This window comes from Hirundo rustica, chromosome 20, assembly GCF_015227805.2.
Source record: "Hirundo rustica isolate bHirRus1 chromosome 20, bHirRus1.pri.v3, whole genome shotgun sequence".
Lineage (NCBI taxonomy): Eukaryota > Metazoa > Chordata > Aves > Passeriformes > Hirundinidae > Hirundo > Hirundo rustica.
The window spans coordinates 6,055,140-6,079,034 of NC_053469.1; the positions used below are offsets into that span (position 1 = coordinate 6,055,140).

At 48.1% G+C, this 23,895-nt stretch overlaps 1 protein-coding gene across 4 annotated transcripts in view; it reads right to left on the bottom strand.

Annotated features, from left to right (window-relative positions):
* The window catches only part of COL27A1 (collagen type XXVII alpha 1 chain), a 184,924-nt gene that overhangs the window by 3,832 nt on the left and 157,197 nt on the right, over positions 1–23,895 (bottom strand). For all 4 annotated transcript variants that reach the window (XM_040083099.1, XM_040083097.2, XM_058423083.1 and 1 more), the window contains 17 exons: positions 16,725–16,778; positions 16,501–16,608; positions 15,075–15,128; positions 14,726–14,779; positions 10,365–10,421; positions 10,162–10,215; positions 9,195–9,248; positions 7,783–7,836; positions 6,201–6,254; positions 6,018–6,125; positions 5,545–5,652; positions 4,025–4,132; positions 2,263–2,316; positions 1,604–1,666; positions 1,133–1,186; positions 398–433; positions 41–58 (listed from right to left, as the gene is read on the bottom strand). In XM_040083099.1, the coding sequence (XP_039939033.1) occupies positions 41–58; positions 398–433; positions 1,133–1,186; positions 1,604–1,666; positions 2,263–2,316; positions 4,025–4,132; positions 5,545–5,652; positions 6,018–6,125; positions 6,201–6,254; positions 7,783–7,836; positions 9,195–9,248; positions 10,162–10,215; positions 10,365–10,421; positions 14,726–14,779; positions 15,075–15,128; positions 16,501–16,608; positions 16,725–16,778 (1,092 nt within the window). The remainder of the gene's footprint in view (positions 1–40; positions 59–397; positions 434–1,132; positions 1,187–1,603; positions 1,667–2,262; positions 2,317–4,024; positions 4,133–5,544; positions 5,653–6,017; positions 6,126–6,200; positions 6,255–7,782; positions 7,837–9,194; positions 9,249–10,161; positions 10,216–10,364; positions 10,422–14,725; positions 14,780–15,074; positions 15,129–16,500; positions 16,609–16,724; positions 16,779–23,895) is intronic.

Genomic DNA, 23,895 nt, shown 5'->3' on the forward strand with positions numbered 1-23,895 from the left:
TACAAGATACCAGTCAGAAAAAGGGATGTCAGATACTTACCCTTGGACCTTGAAGACCCTGCAAGAGGGGAAAAAAAAAAAAAAATGCAGAAGCTGTCAGAAAATGCACATTACTGACCCAAAATCTCCCTGTACTGTTCCCAAGGCGCCCGTGCCAAGGGCTGGGCGCTGTACTGGAGACACCACAGCTGTGGGCAACATGGTGAAGTGTTGCTGGGTTAAAGAAATGGAAATTTTACCAGCAGAGTGGTGTGGATGTGTGTACACGTGTGTAATCAGTGTCCTGCCCTGATGGGAACCTGATGCACCCTGTGGTCACAGCAGAGCCCAGAGTGACTCTTGACTGCTCAAAGTCAGGGACCCTCTTAGGGACCCCCGGGGTGGGACCAGCACTTACCATCTCCCCACGGCTGCCTTTGTCTCCCTTGGGCCCCTGCAAAGCACAGGAGGTGGCTGTCACTGACCGTTCTCAGGCTGCCCTGCTGGGTGCTGCCCCCCAGAAGCTCCTTGACAGGACTCAGGTGCGTCTCTAACTCATCAGCCCAGGCTGTCATATTGGCCTCCCCATCCCAAAGCAAAAAATGCCATTACTGGCTGTTTTGGCATTGCCTGAGTTCATCTCACTGGTTTTTATCTCTTTTAAGCTCTGAGTGGTGCCATGCTTGTGTTTTCACACAGCGTTGACCTGATCTTTCATCTGTGTTCAGGGCATTTTAGGGCAGGCAGGGATTTTCTACACTTCCCAAAATCAAGTGGTTCCTAGTTTAATATATATTTTAAAAAAAATTATTTAAATGAGTTCCCCCCCACCCTGTCTCATTCCCTCAGGCCAAGTTCTTTGGAAACTCTGGCTTTCAAAAATCTGCAATGACATCCTTGTTTTCCTGTCTACTGGAAACATTGCAGTTATGTATTGCTGCTCCTCACTTTTCAGCTAATAATCATCCAGCAACTGTCTATGCAGCCAGAGACTAAGCCTGCACTTTCCTGAAGCCCCTGATCTTAAACCCCATTTTGTTTTCCTGATTACAGCAGGATTTGGGGGTTACTTGTGCTGGCCTCAAACATCTTGGATCTCAAGCACTTAAACTCCTCTAAAAAGCAGAGGCAGGGAAGAAGTGTGGATACTTACAGGGCTTCCTGTGGGACCCTGAATACCAACAGGACCAATGATTCCTTCTTTTCCCTAGAAAAGAAAAGGCCTGTCAACCCCCACGTGGGACCTGACAGTCATTTTCACTAGGGCAGACTCAGTGGAGACACTGAATCTTTGCTGCTTTTCAGCAACTTGGTGGTGGTATCTGTAGCTGGAATAAAAAACCATTTCAAAACCACTTCAAACTGCAAGTCCTCACAGTCTGGTTGTTGTGAGCCTTGTTAAACCCCCAAAATTCCATAAGTAGCAGGATTTCAGTGCAGCTGGAGCGCTCTGTGCAGCGTGGCTGTCTCCAAGCCCCGTGCAGGTGCGGTCACCTGCAGCTGTGGGGCTCAGAGGTGGTGCCATGGCCTTGGGCACTGTGCTCCTCACAGCCCCTGGAGCCTCACAGAAACAGGGGAGAAGGAGGAAAACTCTCCCAAACCCACAAACTGGAAAACAACTCACCGTGAGACCTGGTGGCCCACGTGGTCCCTGAATGCCTTTGAACCCAAGGTCTCCTGGGGGGCCCTGCGAGCAGAAAGGGAGATGTGAGGTCCCCTAAATAACCAAACCCTGTGTTTATGCCCTTGCCTAGAGCTCTGATTTAAGGACAGGGGTGCTGCCTCTTGTCTATGGGACTGGGAAGATCCAATTTGTTGTAAATTCTTTTCCCACTCTTGTTTTGCAAGGCTTTTGCTTTCGACAGAAAACAGTTTCCTCTTCACCTGGGAAAATATGTGCTAATTTAAAGCTTAAATTTAAAGTTTAGTTATATGCTAATTTAATTATATGCTAAATTAAAATAAAATTAGTCTAAATTTCAAGTCAAGGCTCTCAGTGCTAGGGGTGCACATCAATGTCTCAGGTGCAGGCTGATGGTTGATGCTGGAAATAGAAATGTCAGGAAGGGGGAAAGCAGCCACAGAATCTCTAGGACAGCCCCCTTCCTCCAACAAAGTATATGTAAGCACTTAAAAAATGAAGATTCACAAACTAAAGTAAGTTAGGATCAAAATCCAATTTCCAGAGTTCCTGCAGAGCTGCTAGCAATGCAACAAGTGTGGCATTACCTGTCCCCAGTAAAGTGAGACCAGAAAACCCACTGGTCACCAGCAGCCTCTTACCTTTGGCCCAAACAGTCCTGCAATCCCTGGAAATCCTGCCTCGCCAAAGTCTCCCTGCAAGGACAGCCAAGACAAATACAAGAACAAAGGACAACAGTAAATTCACACTGATGGCTGGAGATGCCACTCAGAGATGCACCAAGAGTTCAGCAGCTCCAGAGAAAGAGAAATCTGTGAGTATTCCTCAGTCTAAGCAGGACTGATGAGAAAGAAAAATTAAAAAAAAAAAAAACAAACAAAACCTGGAGGAGGAACTACAGAAACATCAGGCTAGAAGCAACTCACTTGATCCCTTAGGTCTCACCAATGCCACCTATTTGCCCCCCAAAATGGGAGGCACACCCACACTATTCCTAGCAGATGCTTCTGTGGCTTAGCTCAGCAGAAGTAGATGGAGAGCATCTACTCTGAGGTTGATCTTGGAATGTCATGCTGCAAAATAATAGCCTCAAAGTTCTTTAAAACAAGCTCCTCTTTTATTTCTAATGCAGAATGGACTGACCTACTAATTCAAACAATAAACTGTGCTCATTCAAGCTGTTAAAAAAGTGTCCGTTCCTACAACATAACCTCCCGCTCAAGCCCAGGATAACCACATGTATCTTCTAATTCTTTTCCTATTCTACTCTGTGGGGATTTTTCCTCAATTTCGTAAGAAAAAGAATAATAAAATAGTTGCAAGACCATCAAGCTTGAATCAGCACATAGCATGTACTCTGAGAATAAAAAACCCACCCTGGGTAGCGTGTCCTTATGTAAACATCCTCCTTTCACCATGTTTGACACGGTCATCCTTTGAAATTTTTGGGCTTCTCAGATGTCAAAATTCAAGATGATTCAACGTTTAAAAAAACAAAAGGGGTCAGAAACCTCCACCAGATGATTCTTCTCTAGTGTTAGGAACATCAGAGACAGATAAGGCTTGTTTGGCCTTTGGCAGGACTGTGTCACCCATTCTGACCGTGGCTTTTTGGGGTGCATTGCAGTGGCTTCTTCACTCAGTTGTGAATGAGCCAAGTGATGGGGCTTCCACCCCTTTTATTGCACAGTCATTCCAGCATCAGCCTGGAAACCTCACTGTTAGGAAGTTTTCCCTTGAAAAAAGGTCATGACAGTGAGAAATTGCTTGGCAAGAAAGGCCTTGGTTGGACTCGGTGGAGTGTAAGAAACTTTCCAAGGATACAAATTGATTTAACTGCCCATTTCTGGGTCCTGGAAAGGAAAATTGCTGCTAACAGGGGACTAAGGTCTTTCCTGCATTAGGAGAATCAACCAAGCCTTCTTTCTAGAGGAATTTCAGGCAAAAGCACATGGGGAGTCAGAAGGGTTTAAATGTCATGGAGTCGTCTCAGCCAAAGGGACACTGTCACTAGTCCTGCAGCAAATCAGGGAGTGACAATACAGGGCAAAGGAATGTGTCACTTGTGTCACAGAGAGAAAACAATCTGTGAGATTGATCTATGATCAATGACAAAATGATATATGGTGGTGTTGGTTTTTACCTTTCAGCTTGAAAGCTGTTAGCACGAGGTTTTATGTAAAACAGCCAAACAAGTGTATTTCATCTGAGGTAGTTTGGGTTCATTCTGTGCCTTGTTCCGTATCAGTCCTACCCCTTCTCCCAGAATGATGCTCAAGTTGGATGTGGGCTCCCCTGTAAGGACCCTCCCAGGGATCACCCTGCTGTCCAAGCCTGTGGATCTGCACCCTCTCCTGCAGCAGAAGCCTGGAGTCAGCTCTGATCATCTCCACCCCCACTAACCGGCTGTCCTTTGGGTCCTGGGTCGCCAGGGCTCCCTGGAAGGCCCGTTCCTCCCGGTGATCCTCGCTTCCCTGTTTGGCCAGTCTGTCCAGGCAATCCTCTTTCACCCTAAAAATAACAGAATTCAAGTAATTCCGAAGGACAGCGGCTAAATATAACAGCACTCGGCTGAAATAGCCATAGATGGAAGGCTGGAAGAGATGGCTCATTGGGATGAGGAATGTGGTTCCACCAGGGGATACCCCAGGTCTGCTGAGGCAGGTGGCTCAGGAGGCAGAGGGTGAGACCAAGGTGGGCACGGCTGTGTCTCCTCCTGGGCTGCCCAGGAGCCTCAGCAGAGCTGTCCCACCTGCATGGGCTAGGGAGAGAAAGGGGATCAAATGTCTTCTCTTTGCGCTTCCCGCATTCTTTATCCCGCCCTGCAGTTTCCCATAATCTGTTCCCCCAGCAGGCTGGCAATTGATGATTAACTCATGGAAAATGCTGAAGGCATGCCAAGAGCAGGACTTCACTCCAGAGGCTGCAGAGCCAACATTTCCCCCGTGTTAACTCTAAAACTTCAATCCAGAGAGGGTCTTCTCTCATCCAGCACCACACTTTGCTCTTCCCCCTGCCAAGGGCCAGGAGCAGCACAAGCTCCACCAGCTCCAAGGGCAGACTGGGACAGAGCAGCAAAGCAGGGAGAGCCGAGGATGGTGGAACAGCCGGAAAAGGGACAACAAATTCCCCCGGAGGCAGGGGGTGAGTGTGTGACAAGGACACAGCGTCAGCCACCTCCTGTTGTACTGCCCAAGGCAGCTGGAGGGCAGCAAGTGATAGATCAAGGGCGATGTGCTTTGGAGCCATAATTTAAATCAGACCCCAGAGCCTCTCCAAACCCAGCTGGAGTCTTCCTATTTACAGAGTCTTTCTACAAACGACTGAATTGCTGTGGGTCCAGTTTAGATCCTGTGGTGAGCCTGGATCAGGGCAAGGACCAGGAAGAAACCCCAGGGTCACAAGAGCAGCTTGTCCCTGCTTCCACCCAGTGTGATCTCCATGCCCATACTGGCTCCAGTCCTTCTAATCCAGTAAATATGCTGAAAACCGAGCAGCACAAATTTCCCTCCAGCAGTTCAGGTCTTGCAGAGCAGCTAGAACACCTGAATGTCCCATGGAGTTGTCCATCCTGGACACCCTGCAGGTGGGCTGTTGCAGTTCCTCTGTGACTTCTCTATGTTTTTTCTAGCCAGGTTTCTAGTGATAGAAGACTCAAGTGTTTTTAGCATGAGTGTGTGTGTCTGCAGGCTCCTGAGCTCCTTTGGTAAAGGAGGAAAGGTCTCTGGGACATTCAGCTGCTGCGTACATCAGGAAAATGGATGGAGGGATGGATGAGAAGAAAGATCTACAGAGCCTCCAGCTAAGTGAAAGATGGCAGCAGGAACTGAGACTATATTGGACCTTGGAGAGTTCAAGCTCAGAGGCATCAGGCTCACAGACTGGATCACTCCCAGCAGCATCTCAGGGAGTCAGAAACTCACCTTGAATCCTGGTGGTCCCTGGGCCCCTGGGAGTCCTGGCACGCCGGGGTTCCCTCTCTTGCCTGACATCCCGGTCACTCCTTCTTCCCCATCGTCACCCTGCTCTCCCTAGAAAAGGAAAACACAAGAGGTTATGAAACAAAACCCTTCACCCTTCTGCACAGCTTCTGGGGGGACAGGGCAGCGGTGGGACTCTGCAAGAGGGGGGTAGGTTTGCACAGTGGGTTTGCAGACGTGGACAGTGTCAGTGCACAGGTCTGTCAGGCTACAAACCCCCTTCATTTACAGATCTGGTCATGCAAAGGCAGCTGCTGCCCTATGTGCAAGTGATATGTGAAGAAGATCCACTCTGGGTACATGTAAACTGGAATATCCGTAGATGGATCCCATAATTTGTCCTGTGCCACCTTTCAGCTTTCCAGCCCCAACGCTGTGTTTGCTGTCGATGCCACGAGGTTGCAGTTGAGGCTCACCAGCACCCCAGGCACGCCGTCCTTCCCAGGCACTCCGTCCACGCCAGGGGCACCCTCTTGACCCTGCCTTCCCACCACTCCTCGAGGTCCTGGTAGCCCAAGGATGCCCTAAAATCACAAAGGTATTAGAGAAGGAGCTCCCAGACAGCATTTCCTGGGGCAGAAAAATGAATTTTCACCTACCGGTGAGCCTCTGCTCCCTGCACTGCCCCGTGCTCCTTGCTTTCCTTTTTGACCCTGCAAGTAAAAAAAAGAAAGATCTAAAATTGCAGCGGTTCTAGCACAGCTCCACTTGGGACTGTGACTTCAGGGCATGTTTCTGGATAATGACTGGAAAGAGTTTTATAAAAGGGAGATTTATAAAGCCAGTTGCTCCAGTGCTAGGGAATGAACTGCTATTTGGTTTTATTACAAGTGATTCTTCGTATGTCTTGAGAGTTCTAGGGCAGGAATGAATTGCTGAAGGCAAGGACCTGCATTTTTCCTAATACAGAGCAGATGAGGACAAATAAAGCAGGATGAACTCGAGGGAGGACTTGGTACACTGGCAAACATTAGAACAAGATGCTAAAAGCCTGGCTCCTCCATCAGTTCATTGACATCAAACCCAGGACCCAGTGGCTCCTCTGAGGGTGTTCATGGGGGGCTCCTCTCTGAGAAGTAACTCTGTTTTGGAAAGCCAATGGAAATTAAAAAGGGTATCTTCTGTCTGAAGTTTCCAATGCTGCTTTGTGAATAAAGGCAGTAGAGAAATACTTCTGAGGTTTATTAGCTCTAAAAAGGATTAATTTGTGCAGAATGAATGGAAAACTCAACCTCATCACCTTCACTAGGGCTGTCTTAGTGAGGTCTTGTACTAAAGCACTTTAAAATTGAAGAATGCATTTTCTGTGCATTGCTTCCCCATCTGCAGAGGACCAGGTTGGCCAGATACATGAAAGAAATACTCCTGGGGGTGCTTCCCCTGCTATTCTTTAGACCCAAAGGCAGCTCCACATTGCCCATCAATGGGCAGAATTTATTTATCTTATCACCTGGAACACTTCTTGCCAAGAAGACCTAAAACTATCTTCTGGCATTACCCCCAGCAGGGTCAGATTAAAAACCCTGACATCTGCCAAGAGAGAGCAGGAATTTGCTGAGTATTGAGGTCACGTGCTTATGTTTTAGCAAATAAAGTCCCTGGTCTGTGAGAGTAATTAGCAAGCTGTCATTACAGCCAGATGTGGAGGTAGGAGTAGGTATGAAGTGCCCCAATGAACCCTGAGGGACCCTGAGTCCTGGGTTTTCTTGCTCAATAAGGACAAGAAGTCAGAGGAGTTGTTCCAAGAAACAACTCCATGGATAAAGGGACTCCAAAACCCAGAAGGTTTTAAGGCAGAAAAGTTTATGGTTCAAATGAAAGGGAGAGACTCTTGCCTGGCTCAGCCCTCCTTGGGGATGGACGAGCCAGCTGTGGCTGGAGACAGCACAAACAGGGCATAGGAAAGAGACACAGCCCATGGCAGGGACTAAAGACCTGCCCGAGAGTCACCCATCGTGCTGGAGCTGGAATTGTCTTGGTCTTCTCCAGTTCCACAAAGCCAACAAACCACTGGGCTTGGACACCCAAATGTTTACAGCCCTCCCACAAGGATCTCCACGGCCTTTCAAGGCACAGACCATAGGCAAAATTCCCACATGCTGGGCAAAACCACGAGAGTCCTCTTAATTGGAGATTTTCTTTAAACTTGGGACGCTGTAAATCCACCCTGCAGAAACCTACCACATCACCTTTGGATCCCTTTGCTCCTGGCTTGCCTGGTGATCCAGGATCCCCCTACAAAACACAAACAAGAAAAATCTGCTTAAAATTCTCTTCTGGCAGTATCTTGCATGAAGTACAAAGAACAGCATTTTTTTTGTGCCCTAGTAACGCTGACTGTATGGAAACAATTCAGAGAAACTGCCTGTCCTCAGACAGGCCCCTGGGGAAAAAGGAGCAAGGAGCTGTCTCCAGAGAGCATTTAACAGGGTGTCAATTGGAGAAGAAGCAACTCTGTCCCTCACTTGGGTGGTGCTTGTTTTTGTGGAAATCATTCACCAAATTCCAGATGGAGAGCAGTGCTGGGAAGTGGGCAGGAAGGAGCCTGTGTGCAGAACGAGCAGTTTACACAGTGGCTGCTGCTGCCACCTCCCTTGTGCACACTGCAGCCCTTGTCTTGGTTTCACCTGGGGGTCAGGTGTTAGAAAACTGCCTATGGAATAAAGCAGAGAGGGTATTTCACTGCTCTCTTGCTGGTCTCTTTCTCATCACACCCACCTCAGCCTTTTCTGCTGGCCAGCCAGGTTGGGGTTTTTTGGTCTGTATTTGTGCCAGTGGCAATTTCTGGACTAACAGCAAATAAAAGGACTGCCTGCAGAGCTCTCCTTTTTCAGCTTGTTTTTGAGCCACGTTTCTAACGGACCTTTACTAAAGACAATCCAAATTTCCTGCTTCCATCTGAATCATCTGAAGGGCCACCAACCCCCAAATAAACTACATCCACTGGGGAATGTAGCAGCTCTAATAACTTCTGGGCCATATAACAGAGAACTACCATTTTAATCCCAAAATAGAATCTGTTGTTCTTCCCAGCATCCTTACAAAGAGTGGGAATTGATTCAACTTTATTTCCCAATACGAACTACATTTAATGTGCTGCCGCACTCACAGTTGCAATAGTTCCGTATAAAGATCAGATGCTACTGTATATAACAAGGGAATAAAAGTCTTTGCCTTGAGTTTGGATTTAATTTAGTCTTTCGCAAAGTCTTTCACTAGTTTGAGAGGGAACAACTTAAAAGTAGAACAATATGGTCTCACCTCACGCTGGACCAGCAGCACATCAAATGGAACATTTTCAAGCAGAGCCTTCCACTGTCACTGCCATCTCCCACCACCCATCTCCTAAGATTTCGAGTCCCTCAGGGACCATTCAGAAAGGATGATTTTGGAAACAGGCACTGGGAGCGCTCCCTGTTCTGTCACCCATTTATTAGTCTCAAATGTGGCTCAAAATGCCCATTCCATAGGCCTGGCTGATGAAGTGCCCACATTCCACAGCCCAGCACACACTCCTACTGCAGCCCTTCCCACCCCCTGCTCTCCCTATGCCTGGGGCACCGGGGACCTTACAAGAAAGCAGCATCTCTTACCGGTAAGCCTTGCTGCCCAGGTTTTCCTCTTTCTCCATCAAGCCCTTCCTGACCCTTAAGTAAAAAAAGAGAGAGGGAACATGTCTTTGTTCTTTTGTGGCAATGAGAAAGAAAATTGAATGCAATGTGATTTAAGGGGCGGGAGAAGACACAGGTGTCTGCATTCTGCTGATACAGAAATGGTGACGTTGTGGGCAGAGCCCGTGCTCCTGTGGATAGAAGAACTGCTCATCACCAGCTAAGCAGCAAAGAATGTGTTCTAATGCATCCCAAAATACACACAGCACTAATGGAAGTGAAGAGTTGGAGACAGCTGTCCTAGAAAACAAGGCTGCAGCACTGCTACTCTGATGAATTCAAAAATCTTCTGTAAATTACTCTAATGGGTCACTCTGACCAGGTGCTTTTGAGTGGAGATAACACTTAATTCATGGAGCCTTTGCAGATCAGCCCCAATCAGCTGAGAATGCTCTGCAAAGAGGGTATAAGGAACACAGCAGGATAATTCACTGCCCTAGTTTTGCTTTTTAGAGAAATCTTGCAAAGATTTTGGAAGTCTCCAAATCTTAAAGTTCACAGATCTTCCCATGGAAGAACCTACAGCCTTAGGCACATCAGTCCTGAAATTTGCCCAGCGCTGACTTGGACTCCCTTGCACACACCTTGTGTAGGATGTCTCCTTGATAATCACGGAGACCTTTGCAAAAAAGGTTCCTGCTCATTCTTTTAGCCTCACTCAGGCAGGTGCAGGGCAGAGTGACTTTCTTGCCTTCAGCAATGTTTTTACTGCTTTAGCTAAAGACAGCTGAATTGTTCCTTGTCTGGATCACAGCCGTGTGCAGCAGCTGACCAGGGACAACAGCAGGCTACGAACTGGGACTGCTGGGCAATTCTGTGGGCTGGTGTGGACTGGGAGCACTTCCCCAAGGCAAACATTTTTGAATCATGCATTTGGAATAGGACTCACAGGATAACCAGTGTCTCCAGGCTCCCCTCGGTCACCTCTGTCACCAACAGGGCCCTGCAAGAGCACAACAAAAACTTGAGGTGGACGTAAACAAGCTGTCATCTGCAATATCTCAATGGCTTGTGCAAGTAAGGCAGCAGCCCAACTAATCCAGCCACAAAAATCACTCCAGGACTGATTAGAGAAGGGATTTAACATCTTACTCTGTCTCCAGGTGGTCCCTGCGGGCCTTCTACCTTCCCGTCATCACCTTGTTGTCCCTGTGAATAAAATGTTAGTATTAATGTAGACGGCAGATTTTAGAGCAGATGCTTCTGTATCCTTCCGTATCACGGGAATCAAAGCCTCTGTTGAATTTACCCCCTTTTCATCCAAAGAAAGACTAAACAAAATTTTTCTGCTGTTTGTTTCACTGACTCTTCACATTGCTTTCCTGATTTCTGGTGGTTGTTTTCGCCTGGTCTAACTCTCCTCCTTAAGTAACCAGGTGCAAAGGGTTATTTTCAACAACTCCTAAAACTAAACAAGCAGGATGTAATTACGACAACATGGGAAATAGCTCTCTGCCTCTGAATTTTATTGCTGACAGTTCAACCAAACTCTTTAATCAAGCATTTCCCCACCCTCGCTGAGTGCTGTCTGGGCTGTCGTGGGAGCACGGGTGGTCTGCATGGGCTCCTTGGTTGTGTGCCACCATTGTGGGCTTGTTTTACAATCAGCCAGGTGAGACAGCCCCTGACACGCTCCTCTCCTCACTGGGATGCTCCACAGCACGAGCTCAGAGCCCAGGGTTTGGCTGGTGGATAACATGACCTGGCTTATTTATGACTGAGGTCTCTCCAAAACATTCACAGAGAGATCCCTTAAGACTTAGCAGAGACACTATCCTTTTAAATTCTGTTGTGAAAGTCACTCAGGGTCACGATGTCCTGTTTTCTCTGGAGTCTAGCTCCGAGATGGCTGTTTCTCTGCTCCCCATGGAGGAATGCTACATTCCAGCTCCTCCAGTTTTTGCCTACTCCATAGCAGTCTCTGGCACTTAGGCTCCTTAGGATGAACATGTCTCAGAGCTCCTTTGATGCAGTTTGGGGGGTTCTGGCACAGTGGAGCTGCTGTATTGGAGGTGCTTGGGTGCTCCAAGAAGATTGAACATCCAAATCCCCAAAGATTGCAGAGCCAAGTTTTCCACAGTCTTGTGTAATTCTGCACCAGCCCTTTCTGGTGTATTTACAATTCTCTTTGACGTTCTCCCTGGGCTACCCTCCTGTTGGAGGTGCAGCTGCTAATAGTAAGGACATTTGGGAAATTTCTTGGTGAGCCTGCTTGCCTCTGAGAGAAACTTGGGTGGTAGAGAAGAGAGGGGGGGAAGCAAACCCTCACAGGCTCTGCTGATGGTTTCCAGTGCTACTGAACTTGCTGCTGGAAGCCAGCAGCGAAATACCTGGCAACTGGTTTGCTTTCTAGCCACTATCTAAGGAATGTTGACTAGAAGGGAAATAAAGCCTCCATTTCTCAACTCTCAGGGAAAAAAATCATCCCCGTGTGTCTGTTACTATGCAGAAGTCTTGGCACTAGTTGCTTCTTCCCAAGCAGGACGTGCACACCTTTGCCATTTGGGAGCTGAGATGAGTGTGATGAGCCCAGAGAAAGTTCCTAATTCTGGGGACCCTTGAAGAGCATCAGGACTCACAGACTTTCTCCCCGTTGTGGCTTTGTTTCCCCTTGAGGCAAATCCCCACCCCATTTCTCTGTCTCCTGCCTGAGAAAATCCTGCAGCCTGGTCAGCTCCAGGACTGTGAAACCGAGCTCCTCCAGAGCTTCCTGGTGCCTCAGCTGCCTGAGAGAGAGATGAAAGGTCTGCGCTAACCCTTCGGAAAGCTGCAGCGAAAAAAGTTAGAGTAAAGGGCAGCAAAGTAAACATGTTAGGATACAAATGGAAAATGCATGGAGAAGAAGGGAAGGCTTGTTGTTGTTGGCTGCTGGCCCAAAGTGAGATACACCAGTTTGTAATTTTTAAAAGGATCCCATCTGGACTGCTTTAAGCAGCTGCCAAGAGCAGGCGTCTGCTCTGAGCAAGGCCTCTTTGAGGAGCTGCAAATGTATGAAATGTGGTGGAGTAGCTGGCTGGGATGGCACAAGGGAGCCGGATTCCACAGCAGTGCCTCTCACCAAACCACTTTCTTCTCTGAGAAAGGGAAGAGCTTCCCCACCATTCCATCCTCCTCCTTCAGCACGGCTCCATTTACTGTGTTACTTCAGGCTCACAGAGTACTCACGGTCCCATTTCAATTTTCTCTTTATTTCTCACTTTCAGGCTTCCATTTTTGTATTCACAGGCTTGTGAGGGGTTACAGATGTCTGGAGGGAAGGAATCTGTCTGTCTTTAGGCTGGGATCCAGGCAATTCTTAGGAGATGAGGGAGGGTGGATAGGAAAACGTAGATGCAAGATTTTGTGGAGGACCTGGATGCTGCAGGAAGCGGTGCTGGAGGCTCAGTACATGATTTTGTGCTCTCTTGGTTAAGCAGCTCCTTCTGCTCCCCAGCAAGGTGCCAGCAGAGCCACTGGCCTTGCAGGAGAACATGAGTGAGGAGATCCAGCTGCCAGTGGTCATTAGCAGAGCTGACTGCTCTTAGCAGCGTTCATTGGACGCTTTGGTGGCTTCATCAGGCATCAGCTTGGATACCTGCATGTAGAATTAATTTCTCATAACACTGCTGTGCTCTTCTGACACCAGATCCACTAAGGGAGTGCTCTTTCAAGTGTGCTTTTGCAGAGCGACATCTTGGTGAATGGCAAAGTGCTCCACTGAGCACTTCAGATGAATGATTTGGGGATCATTTCCTACTGAAATTACAGGAGCTTTCAAGATGGCAACTTTAAATGTTTTCAAATAAAATGATAGCTGCAATTTAAGCAATAGACATACATATCTGCACACCTTAGTGGCTGCAGGGTCAGTGGCTGACCTTGACTTTTGCTGGTCGTGACTCACAACTTTTTGCTCGAGATGCTCAAGATTCGACACTAGAATTGTAAGAAACCTCTGGGGCAGGCTCTGAGCTGACAGTGTGCCTGGTCATGAGCTCTCACATCATCCTGGCCTGGCTGTGCTTGTCTAACACTTGCCAGGAAGCTCAGCAAGGCAGCAATGGAGCTAGGGAGCAGCAGGAATGTCACCAGCTGCTCCTCCATGGATTGTTTCAGCAGCAGGAAATGAGAGAAGTACGGTGACCATTGTTCAATCCCAAAGGAAAATTTCTGAGGTGTGTTAATGTCTTAGTGGAACCCAATAGCTTGCCTTGCCCCAGTGATTCCTGGGTGGGAATCTCCAGGCAGAGCAGGGTGTGAACAGGGTATCCTGACACCAGGAACCTCAGCTGAAGGGATCCATTCAAAGCCCCAGCCAGGGGCTCATTTTGTGAGTGATGAAGCTTCTGTCTGCACTACAGCTGCCCTCCCACATGTGTGCAGGGGCAAAGCTGAATGCTCTCTTGGGGAGTAGGAGATGGGCAGAAAGAGTTCATGCACCTCTCCTCTTCATGGGGACCTCACAACTGACCAGTGCCCATCACCATCACTTCCCTTCCCACACCAAGGGAGAATCACAGCATGGTTTGGGTTGAAAGGGGCCTTGAAACCCATCTCGTTCCACTCCTTGGCGTGGACAGAGACACGTTCCACCAGACCAGGTTGCTCCAAGCCCTGTCCAACCTGGCCTGGACACTTCCAGGGATGGGGCAGCGCAGACCTGTGCCAGTGCTTTACCATCCTCTGAGTAGGGTGGCAAAGCCTTCCTGACATCTAACCAAAATCTTTCCACTTTTGTCTTAAAAGCATCTCCCCTTGTCCTGTTGTAGGAAGCTGCTCCCCTCTTTTAGACAGCCCCCTTTAAGTACTGGAAGGTCACAATGAACTCCCCCCAGATCCTTCTGCAGGGAGATGTCAGGAGGGAGGGAGCGTCGCTGCCGAAGGCATGTGAGGGACACCATCAGCTCTGGGAGCGCCGAGCAGCCCGTGGAGCCGACAGGAAACCATTAAAGCGTGAGTCACTGCTCCAGCCTGAACTGGTTATGGCTGTGCTGACTCAGCAAAAGGGGGAAAACACCGGGGGAAAGCCACCGTGGAAAGAGGGCTCTGAGTCAGGGCAGCTGCAGCCAGGGGGGCTGTCCAAAGGTGGGGCACAAGGAACATGGAGCAAGGGCCATGGGGAGGAGAAACGCCAGCAGCTGAAGAGCAGCTCGTTTGTGCGGGGAGTTATTCTGACCTGATCACAGAAAGCTACGAGCCTGATTTCTTTTGGCTTGGGGATTGAGCTGAATTCCTGTGGATGCAGGAAAAACACATCCTCAGGGCTCAGGCTGGCTCAGCCTCTGGCACAAGGGCAGCACGTGCTGGTGGCACTGACTAGCAGAGGTAAGGCTGCAGCTTTGAGGGGTTTGTGGTCGAGGAGACACCTCTGCCTCTGCCACAGGGTGAGGAGAGTGCAGATGCATGGGAGTTACAGCAGTGGGACAATTGTCTCATTCAAGGGGAAATGAGATGGCCAAACCCCCCAAACTTACCTTTTCCCCCTTTGGCCCTGGTGGTCCAATCGGCCCCGGTGGTCCTGCATGTCCCTGTGGAGAGCAGACAGCACGTGAGGAGGCAGGAAAGGGCTGTGGGACTGAAAGTCCTCCCTGGTTCCCTGCCAGATCTCACAAGCCCTGGGTGGTGCACGCCAGCTTTGGAGGGACACGTGGGCCACATGGGCAGAGATGAACCAAAGGCAGATGGTGCAAGTGGAGACTTGACAGAGAATTAAATTCGAGGTCAGAAATAAATAATGGTTTAAGAACAATTTGCATGCTGGATTGGCAGTTTGGTGGAGCTCAGGAACAGATAAAAGCTGAGAGATGAAAATAAAGCCCTTACCTGGTAACCCTTTAAGCCTGGGTCTCCTTGAGCACCCATCCTTCCTGGAGCTCCCTGGAGAGGCAAAGACAGAGGGACTGAGAGAGCAGCCCATGGTGTCAGCACGAGAGGAGGAGGCCCTGGGCTCAAAGCACCACGTGGGAGTGTGGCCAGTCCTTCTCCTGGCCACCAGTGAGCTCTGCTGCAGCCACCTGATGGGCTTTGCTTGGCTTTAACCTCTTACTCATGGAGAGGGGTGCCAGGAGGCCATTCTGTGCCTTTGCCAGCCTGCAGCAATGGATTCCCCACCTCACTCAGATTTCCTATCAGAAATGGCTGCATTTGTGTGCTCCCCATCTGCCTTCCTGCACGTCTCTATGTCCAAATTAGAGTTGTGCTAGGAAGTCCACCAGACTTCCACAGACCAGAATCACATCTTTAGCAGAGTGAACAAAAGGCTTTAAATCAGATCGTCAGGTTAAAGTGAGTCCCAAAATATCCATATAATCCCATTTAGCATGGAATATAGCCTTTTCCACAAGACAGAGGTGTGTCCACTCCAACAGACTGTTGCTCAGATATTGCTTTGCCTCCTTGTGAAATAATCCATGGAGGCTTTGCCAAAGACTGTTAGGGGAGGATATATGGTGAGGCCATAATTTTTAGTGCAGGAAAATGCTATCAGCAGAACCATCACTCCATCATTCATTTGCTACTGTTCTGAACTATCACCACTATTCCTAGTTCATAAATAACTCCTGATTTTGCACTAAGTTCTATCAAACAGAGTGCAAGAAGTTTCCTAACCAGCCTGCAATGCATGAGAGGTACTTTTACGTACCACTGCTGTCCCGATGCATTTGTCTCTTGTGCCTAAAGCAAATTAACTTTCTCCCCTCTCTGCCATACTGTGGCTGCTCTCTCTGGAAGCCTCACCTTCAGTACCCAGCTCAAACCCTTTCCCATGCTGTATTTTTTTCTTGCTCCAAGCGTTTTAGATAAGTAGATCAAGAGTGGGTGTAGAAACAGGGCAGAAATCCAAGGCAGAGTTCCTTATAACAACACAGCTCGACTTGGAAGCAGCTCTTGCCATGAGTGTGCAGTCTCAAAGGGGAAGATCTTAGGAAAAAATAGCTTATCAGCTCACTCAGCTGAGGAAAAATCCCCAATATTTCAGCAATTTCAGGCTATCTGGGGAGTTGTGAAGAACTGCCTCGATGCAACGTGAGCTGGGCTCACGGGGCACCAACCCAACCACCCCTGTGGACTCTCTCCCGTGCTGCTCAGAACAAGGGTGAGGATGTTTTGGCCAATAAACCCATCAAACAGCATTTCCCTTTCTGTGCCCTGAGGCCTCTGCTGGGCTCTCTGCTCCACTGGCCCGTGCCCACTGCTGCCTGTCGGGTTTCTCTGTGTTGTGTTCGACCGTTTGCAGAGCTCTTCTCACCATCGGTCCCAGGGTACCTCGGGATCCTTTAGGGCCTTGGTTCCCCTTCGGCCCCTGCTTCCCTTGGGATCCCATCTCGCCAAGCTGCCCCTGGTAGCCTTTGCTGCCCTGCAGAGCAAAGGCACTGACATCAGTGTAGGACAAAACTCCTTCTGCAGGAAAATATCAGACACGACTAACGAAAGGGAGAACCACAGGCTGTTTTCAAAGATAGATGTTCCTACCTTCTGGCCAGGCTTGCCCTTTTCTCCCTGTTTTCCTGGTTTCCCTTCTGGTCCCTGGAAGAGGGGAAAAAAAAAATAAAAAAGGCCATTGGAATGGGAAATCAAAGAAGTGGCATCCCAACCAGCCACTCCCAAGCCATTTCCCTAGCACACACAAAGCTGGGAGCATCCTTACCACCCGTGGGGGCCAGCAAGGAAGCCAGGGAGTTGTGCAGGTCAGACCACAACCCACAGGTGCCACAGCTGGGGTATGGCTGAGTTGGGTCTTTAGCTGCTCCAACACATGGAGGAAAACTCATCTTTGTGCTCAGGTGACTATTGGGCAACACAGCTGAAATTACTGTGATAATTTTGATGATGGTGACCTTAAAATTACATCTTCATGATAGGTGGGTCATGGAAAACTGCCATCAGATGTGTCCATCTGCGTCCAAGGGTGCAAAAGAAGGATCTCCAGAAGTGCACCTACCCAGCCTCTGCTACAGAACAGAATGGGCTGAAATGTGCAAAACACATTTACCCTGATTCCCACAAGAGGTTTCCTCTGGTTTGCACCTGAGCTGCCATCTCTGCTCCACTGCTCTACCAACAGTTGTATCCTTCATTAACTTTGGCACTAAACCAGGTTCCAACACTTTTCATACAGTTTTAGAACCCTACCAGTATAACCACTGATTCCACAGCACCCCTCCTTATTTTTACCTTGTGAGAACAGGCAATGGTTTCATTCTCTAATCACCTACCACACATGACCTCCTGCTCACAGTGAAAACCCCCTCCCTCTATCTGTGTTATCACTGCCACGCACAGAAACCACAATCTACTGATCAGGCTTCTAGAAATGCAGTGGGATGCAAAACTTCAGGTGGGAGCCATGGCAAGCAGAGACAGGAATGCTGAGCTGCTTTCAGAACCCAGTGTGGTGCAGAACCTGCTGCCCCTCCTCGCACCCACACCACAGAAATGTGCTATGATGAACATCTAAATACAGCAGCCTCTCCTTAGGGACCTCAGGGAGCTCATTTTTTCCAATGTTTGACCCTGTTGGCTGCAAGGGAGACAGAATATTTTGAATTTGACCAAAAGAAGCAAAAAGTATAACTGAAGAAAATAACTCATGCTTTCTTGGCAATTGTGACAAACTTTTCAACAGCATCTCCACACCAGCACCACATCTCTCCCTCTGCTCCCCCACCTCCCAGCTAAGAAGGTGTAATTTTCACCATGGTTAGTGTTGCAGTCTCAGCTGAATAAAAGCAACTCATAAAGTGGGACATATCGGGGGGTTTTCACTCTGATCTGAAACATGGGCCTCAGAAGTGCCTGCTCTGAACACAAAGGAACAATTCAGACTTATTCCAGCCCTGAAGGATTGTGCCAGTTCATCTCCCCAGAGGGAATAGTTCCATTTTACCTAAGTCAAACATTTCAGGAGTCCACCTTGCCAACACCACTAAGCTTCACAAAGGGCAGGTCCCTGCTGAGGAGCACATGAGCCTTGCTCTGTGTCTCTTCCATGCTGCTCAGGGTTTTTTTTATTTTATTTTATTTTATTTTATTTTGTGTGCTATTTTTTGCTGCCACTTTCCAAGAGATCACTTTCGGAACTGCTTTCCCACAGATGCCGAGCAGCCGCAGAAGATGACGGGTGCCAAGCCTCCAGCATCACCCACATGATTTACACTTTTGACAGGAGTACAGAGAAACCCTCACTAATGAAAGCATCAGGAACGGGCAGACCCTTCCAGCTCTTCTGCAGCTCTCTGTGGGACCTGGTACTCAGCACCTGAAGCACAGTAACTCCCACAGCCCCTGCTCTGCAGCAGTGCCCTGGCACATCATGGCTTAAAAAATCTGGAGAGGGAATAGTGGAACCACTCACACAACTCTACTGTCAAAACAAGATGTGACTGAATAACGAGACAACTGGGGCTTTTAATCAGTTGCATAGTGTTTTTCCATCAGTTTCCCTGGACTGTGCTTTAAGAGCTTGTGGAAGCACAAGCAGTAGATGCTTCCTGCAGATGGAAGAAAGCCTGTTTCAAGCTAGATCTGTTCCTAACCCAGTGACGGCCAAGCCCTTGGTCTTCTCCAGCAGAATAGTTTTGCACACTCAGAGGTGCTCCTGGAACTGCAGTGCTGTGGCAGCTCATGAAACAAAGATTTCCGTGCCAATGTTCCATCCCCAGGCTGAGAACGTGTTATATTGTCTGTAAAAAATGCAGATACCAGTACATTGATGTGAGACACTCTTTATCTTTGTGCAAGGCGGGCAGACCCTGTTCATGGGGAGGTCACGAGGATCTCACAGATACTTCAGAAGAGACTGAAGTACAGCCTGGCTCCCTCCGCCAGGATACATCTCCCATGGAAGTTTCATGACTGAAGCTTGATTTTACCCTGCATTGGAAAATGTCTTTGTTTTTCGAGAAGACAAGTTTAGGCTTTGAATTTTCCTGTCTGAGAAACAAAATTTCCACACTGCTCCTAAAATCTGCCAGCATTCGAGTTCCTGCTTGTAGTCACCATCGTGGAGTACAAACAGAGGGGCTAGAGTCATCTGGGAGAGGGTAAACAACAAAAACCAAACCAAACCAAACTTTGACAGTCCAAGTCCTGCTCACAAAAATGAGCTCAACCCACAGGGAGACTGTGCCATGTACAAACAGCTTCTCAAACTTTCTCAAGGTTCCTTCAGCTTGTCTTTTCCCTTGGTGATGGTGATGTGAACACAGATATGGGCTCCAATAAACTCCTTGTACCATTTTCCCCTTATGACACATCGGCCTCAGGGAGCAGGGATGTTCATCTGCTCCTGAAGGCTCTCCTGGGTGCTCCAGCTGGGGCACAGCCCTTTCTCCACTGCTGAAGGAAAAAAACATTGGCAGCATCACCAGTCAGTGATAGTGAGATGAGCTGTCGCTCACAGGAAGCCACGGAGACCTCATTCCAAGCCTCCCTTGCTGTTCTTGACTCTCATCCACTGGTTAAAAGCTCAGCTGGTATAAAAAAAACCGGGTCAAACCATGCTGGCGACACCACCGGCAGAGACGTGGCTCGGATTTTGACTTACTGAGTCACCTCCTCGAGAGGAATAAGCTCTATCAGTCAGGGATATTTCTGTGCTCTCCCAGCACGCTTTCTAGGACTTTGGCCAGCAAGCTCTGCTGGTGAGTGGGAAGCCTACCATGTGTCTGATTTTCCTGGATATGCTTTCTCCAACTGCGCAGGAATTCTGCCCAGATGAATTTAGAGGCAGTTCAACACTTGTCTGGGGATCCCAGATATGTGCTATCTCTACTTGTGATGATCCAGATGCTGTTGCAATCCCAGATGTTCCCAGGGCACACAGGCAGGGGTTTGCACATTTCCCAGAAATCACTGCACTGCCACACTCCACACGTTGCACAGGAAAGAAAAAGCCCAGCAATGACTTTGGTAGCCCTCAAAAATAGTCCCATCCTTTTTCTCTCCATTCTTCTGACTCATCTGCCCAGGGAGGAAAAAAATCGGGGCCAGAACAGGAAGAAAATAAAAAAGGATAAAAATAAAATTCAATGAGCTTGTATCTTCATCCAGTCTCTCCCCAGAGTACATCGGGAATGCAGCACCTTTTGGTACCTCTTTTACTGCAGGTGTGAAGTTCCCAAGGTTCCTAGGATTTCTTCTCTCTTTAGCAGAGATAAGAGCGAGGGCAGAAGATGTACAAAAGCCTGCACATCAAAATAATTAAATCCAAGTTCCCTTTGCTGGACTCACATCAGTTGGGTCACTGTGCCAAGGCACTGAACACTCGATGTTTTTGTTCCTGGGGCTTGTACACATTTTGTTGTATGCTTTGGGTTACTGGTTTGCTGAGAAAATATATCTTCTTTCCAAGCTTCTTCCATCAGTGGGATTATTTTTAAATGGTGATTTCTCTTTATATGCTGCATTCTTCACTAGAGAAGCATATCAGTACCTCCAGATGATGATGGTATTTGTGACCAGGGATGGTGGCAAGCAGCAGTTTTATAAAGTCACATGCCTTCAGCTATGCCAAAATATCCAAGGAAAGCAAAAAAAAAAAAAAATTATAGTCTTAGGTCTAGCACATTTAAAATTTCATTGTCATCTTCAGTAAGGACACAGATTTACATGGAATTTTTTTAGTATAGCCTTAGATATTCCCCTAAGGGAAAGAAGAATGGTTTATTTTCCAATGCAAATTGGTTAATTTTTAAAGAAAAAGAGACTTCCAGCCGCTGATGGCCTTGACAGAAAAGTCAGATCTACTGCCCAGCACAACAGCAACATTTAGTGGGAGCAAACAGATGAGCAGCTCAGCTTTAAATTCTCCAGACATCAACAGTTGAAATCTATGTTCTGACAACAACATCCAGAAAAACAAAACAAGGAAGTTGAATGAACTGCAGAGAGATATGCCCTGAACAGAGCCAAACAACAAACAGGGCTAAAATCCTGACCCAAACTTCCCCACACCCAGTGATGCTCCTGCTGCAGGCGATGGGTCGGGAAGTGGTAACAGAGATGTGACTCACCCATCCTGCTTTGGCTCTTGGCATTCCAGAGGGCAAATCTGTTCCTGCCTTCCTTGCAGCACAGCACAGCACAGCACAGGAAGGAAGCTCTCCAGGGCACAGAACTTCTGTGGGAGAGCTTCCCATAGCTTGCCTCAGGCTGCTTCAGCATTGCTCAGGACTGCTGTGGAGCAGGAGCATATTTTCAAACTATTTTTTTTTTTTTTTTTTTTGTGCGTGTGTCATTGAGTGAAGGTCTGAGGTCGCTCCTCCCTTCGAAAAATGAGGCAGGAAGAAACAGAACCACCAGAATGCAGCTGAGCAAAGGAAAAAAAAAGTAACATGGTGACACAGGAAAAAAAAAAAGTGATCGTTTGAGGCGCTGGAGAAAAAGGGCAGGAAAACCAAAAGGAGCAATAAAGGTAGGAAGCATGAACCATAGGATGACCATGCCCATATTGTCCAGGCCCAGCCAGTGAGCTCATTTAAAGGGAAATGAAAAAGCCCCATATAATTTCCTACTGCTCAGCAATGTCTCCATATGAGAACCTCTACTTAATAAACTTTGATCGAGAGAAGCCTCCCCCCATGGAAGACAGTTCACAAACACTCAGGAAATTAGTGGGATTATTTAGGCCGGGCATTTGAAGACATAAATGTTTTGGATTTATAAGAAACACATTTCATAATCACTCTGCCTAGCAGTAGTCTGGAAGGGGAGGAGACAGGGCAGCAGCTCCTGAATGAGTATGGGGAAAGAAGAAAGACTCAACTGTTCTCGAGAAGAAAGACCTGATTGTACTGTGAGGTTCAGAGGTTTCACTGGGAGCACTGGGAAGTAATGGGCTCTTGGCCTGCTTGTGGAAACCCGAGTGGGGAGCGCAGGTAGGGCTGTGCTCAAAGAAACAGCAGATTGGGGAAATCCTATAAAAAGGTCTTGGATGGTGAGACCACAGCCAGAGCCGCTTTGACTTTCCTTTCAGCTGAGCTCCTCAGCTTAAAATGGGAATCCAACCCAAAATTTTGCATCCTGAACTCTCTGCTAAAGAGCAAACTCTCATCTGCATGCAGCTGTTGCTCTGAAACTCGCTGCTTTTGGTTTTGTGGAGGAGGAGGAGATCTATTTAAGTTGATTTTCCTAAGCAGTCACAGTGCAAGGCAGCAAAGAGTCATATACAGAGCAGCGCTGTGTGCTCTGAGCTGCTCTGGGTCAGTCTGATAGCTCTGAACTGCCACTAATTAGTTGTTTCTTGGAAAATCCTTTTTTTGCCCACTCTCTTTGCCTCTACTTTCTCATCTCTAAGAAAGCACGGGACACAAAGGTGCCATTAAAATGCTTGATGGATGAGTGGGAAGTATAGGAAAAGTGCAAGTTCTCATCCCCACTGAGCTGTGAAGCTTTCATACACAATGAAACCAGAATGCTCCAAAAAATTAGTATTGGAATCTGACAATGGGAAAGAAAAGAACAGAGAGAGCACCTGGGCAGCACAGCTCTGATTGACACTCCCCCAAACACTAAGGGTTAATATTTTCCTTCTGAAGGACACAGATGCCCTGGGGTTGTGGAAGAGGAGGGGAATGAAATCCTCTCTTGCAATAAGGAGGGGAATCTTGGAGTAACTGCCCAAAAAGTGTGTCTCCTTCGTCTGAGTCAGGAAAGAAACCGTGCCAAGTCAATGGGATTTATTTCAAATTCTGGCTCATTTTGACTCCTATTAACTCTAAACAAAGACCAGCTGGGATCAGCCTGCCTTCCCCAGCAGCAGAACAGAGAGGGCCAAACGGCCCCTCAGCTGCTGGAGAGCAGCCTCAGTTGCTGCAAGCAGCAGTTCCCTCCAGACTGGGAAAGCTCTGTGATTCCCTGTAGGATGCACAGGGCTCACAGGCAACCCTGGTCTACTCCAAAGGTTTCATTGGATTTGGTGGATTGAGTCACAGAGAGCAGAATAGCAAAAAAGGAGGGAAAAGTCCCCCACAATAGTATCACCAAAGAACAAAATCCAGCGTGTGTCTCTCCATTAAGTGGGATGCCCAGCAAGCGCTGACCCTGCGGCCACCAGCACTGATTATCAAAGCAAGAAGAGAAGCTGATTGCAGCTATGGGCAGACCTGCCCAGGGATGGTCACTTTGGCTCTAGAAGGGGAAGCTGAGACACCCAGGCCTGCAGCTCCACAGATCTGACTCTTGGTCTCATACTCTGCCAAGCAGAGGTTTTCAGCATATTCAACTGCATTTCCGTGCAACTTTACCCACCTTCGGTTTTTGATGCAGGACAAATACCTGCTTATGGCTTTTCTGGTTGTTGGTCTGCATGAGCAATGAAACTCCAGAGCTGTAACTCAAGGACACACCAGGGCCAAGTGCAAACACCCTCAGGTCTGGAAACTGAGCTCCAGTAGAGGAACTGGCCCCGCTGAGAGCAGCTACTGGAAAGGACAGGGCAGGGCTATGGCCTGTTGTGGTCTCCTGGGACCCTCTGTCACTGACTGACTTCCTGCATGACCCTGGGCAAGCCACTTCACTATCCTGTGCATCTACTCCTAACGCAGTATTCAAGAGCAGGATTTGGAGTAACACTACTCACCTCCTAAGATTAAGGGTGGATCTTGCTGGTACCACTGACACTGCCCTCCCCTGCACACTGAGC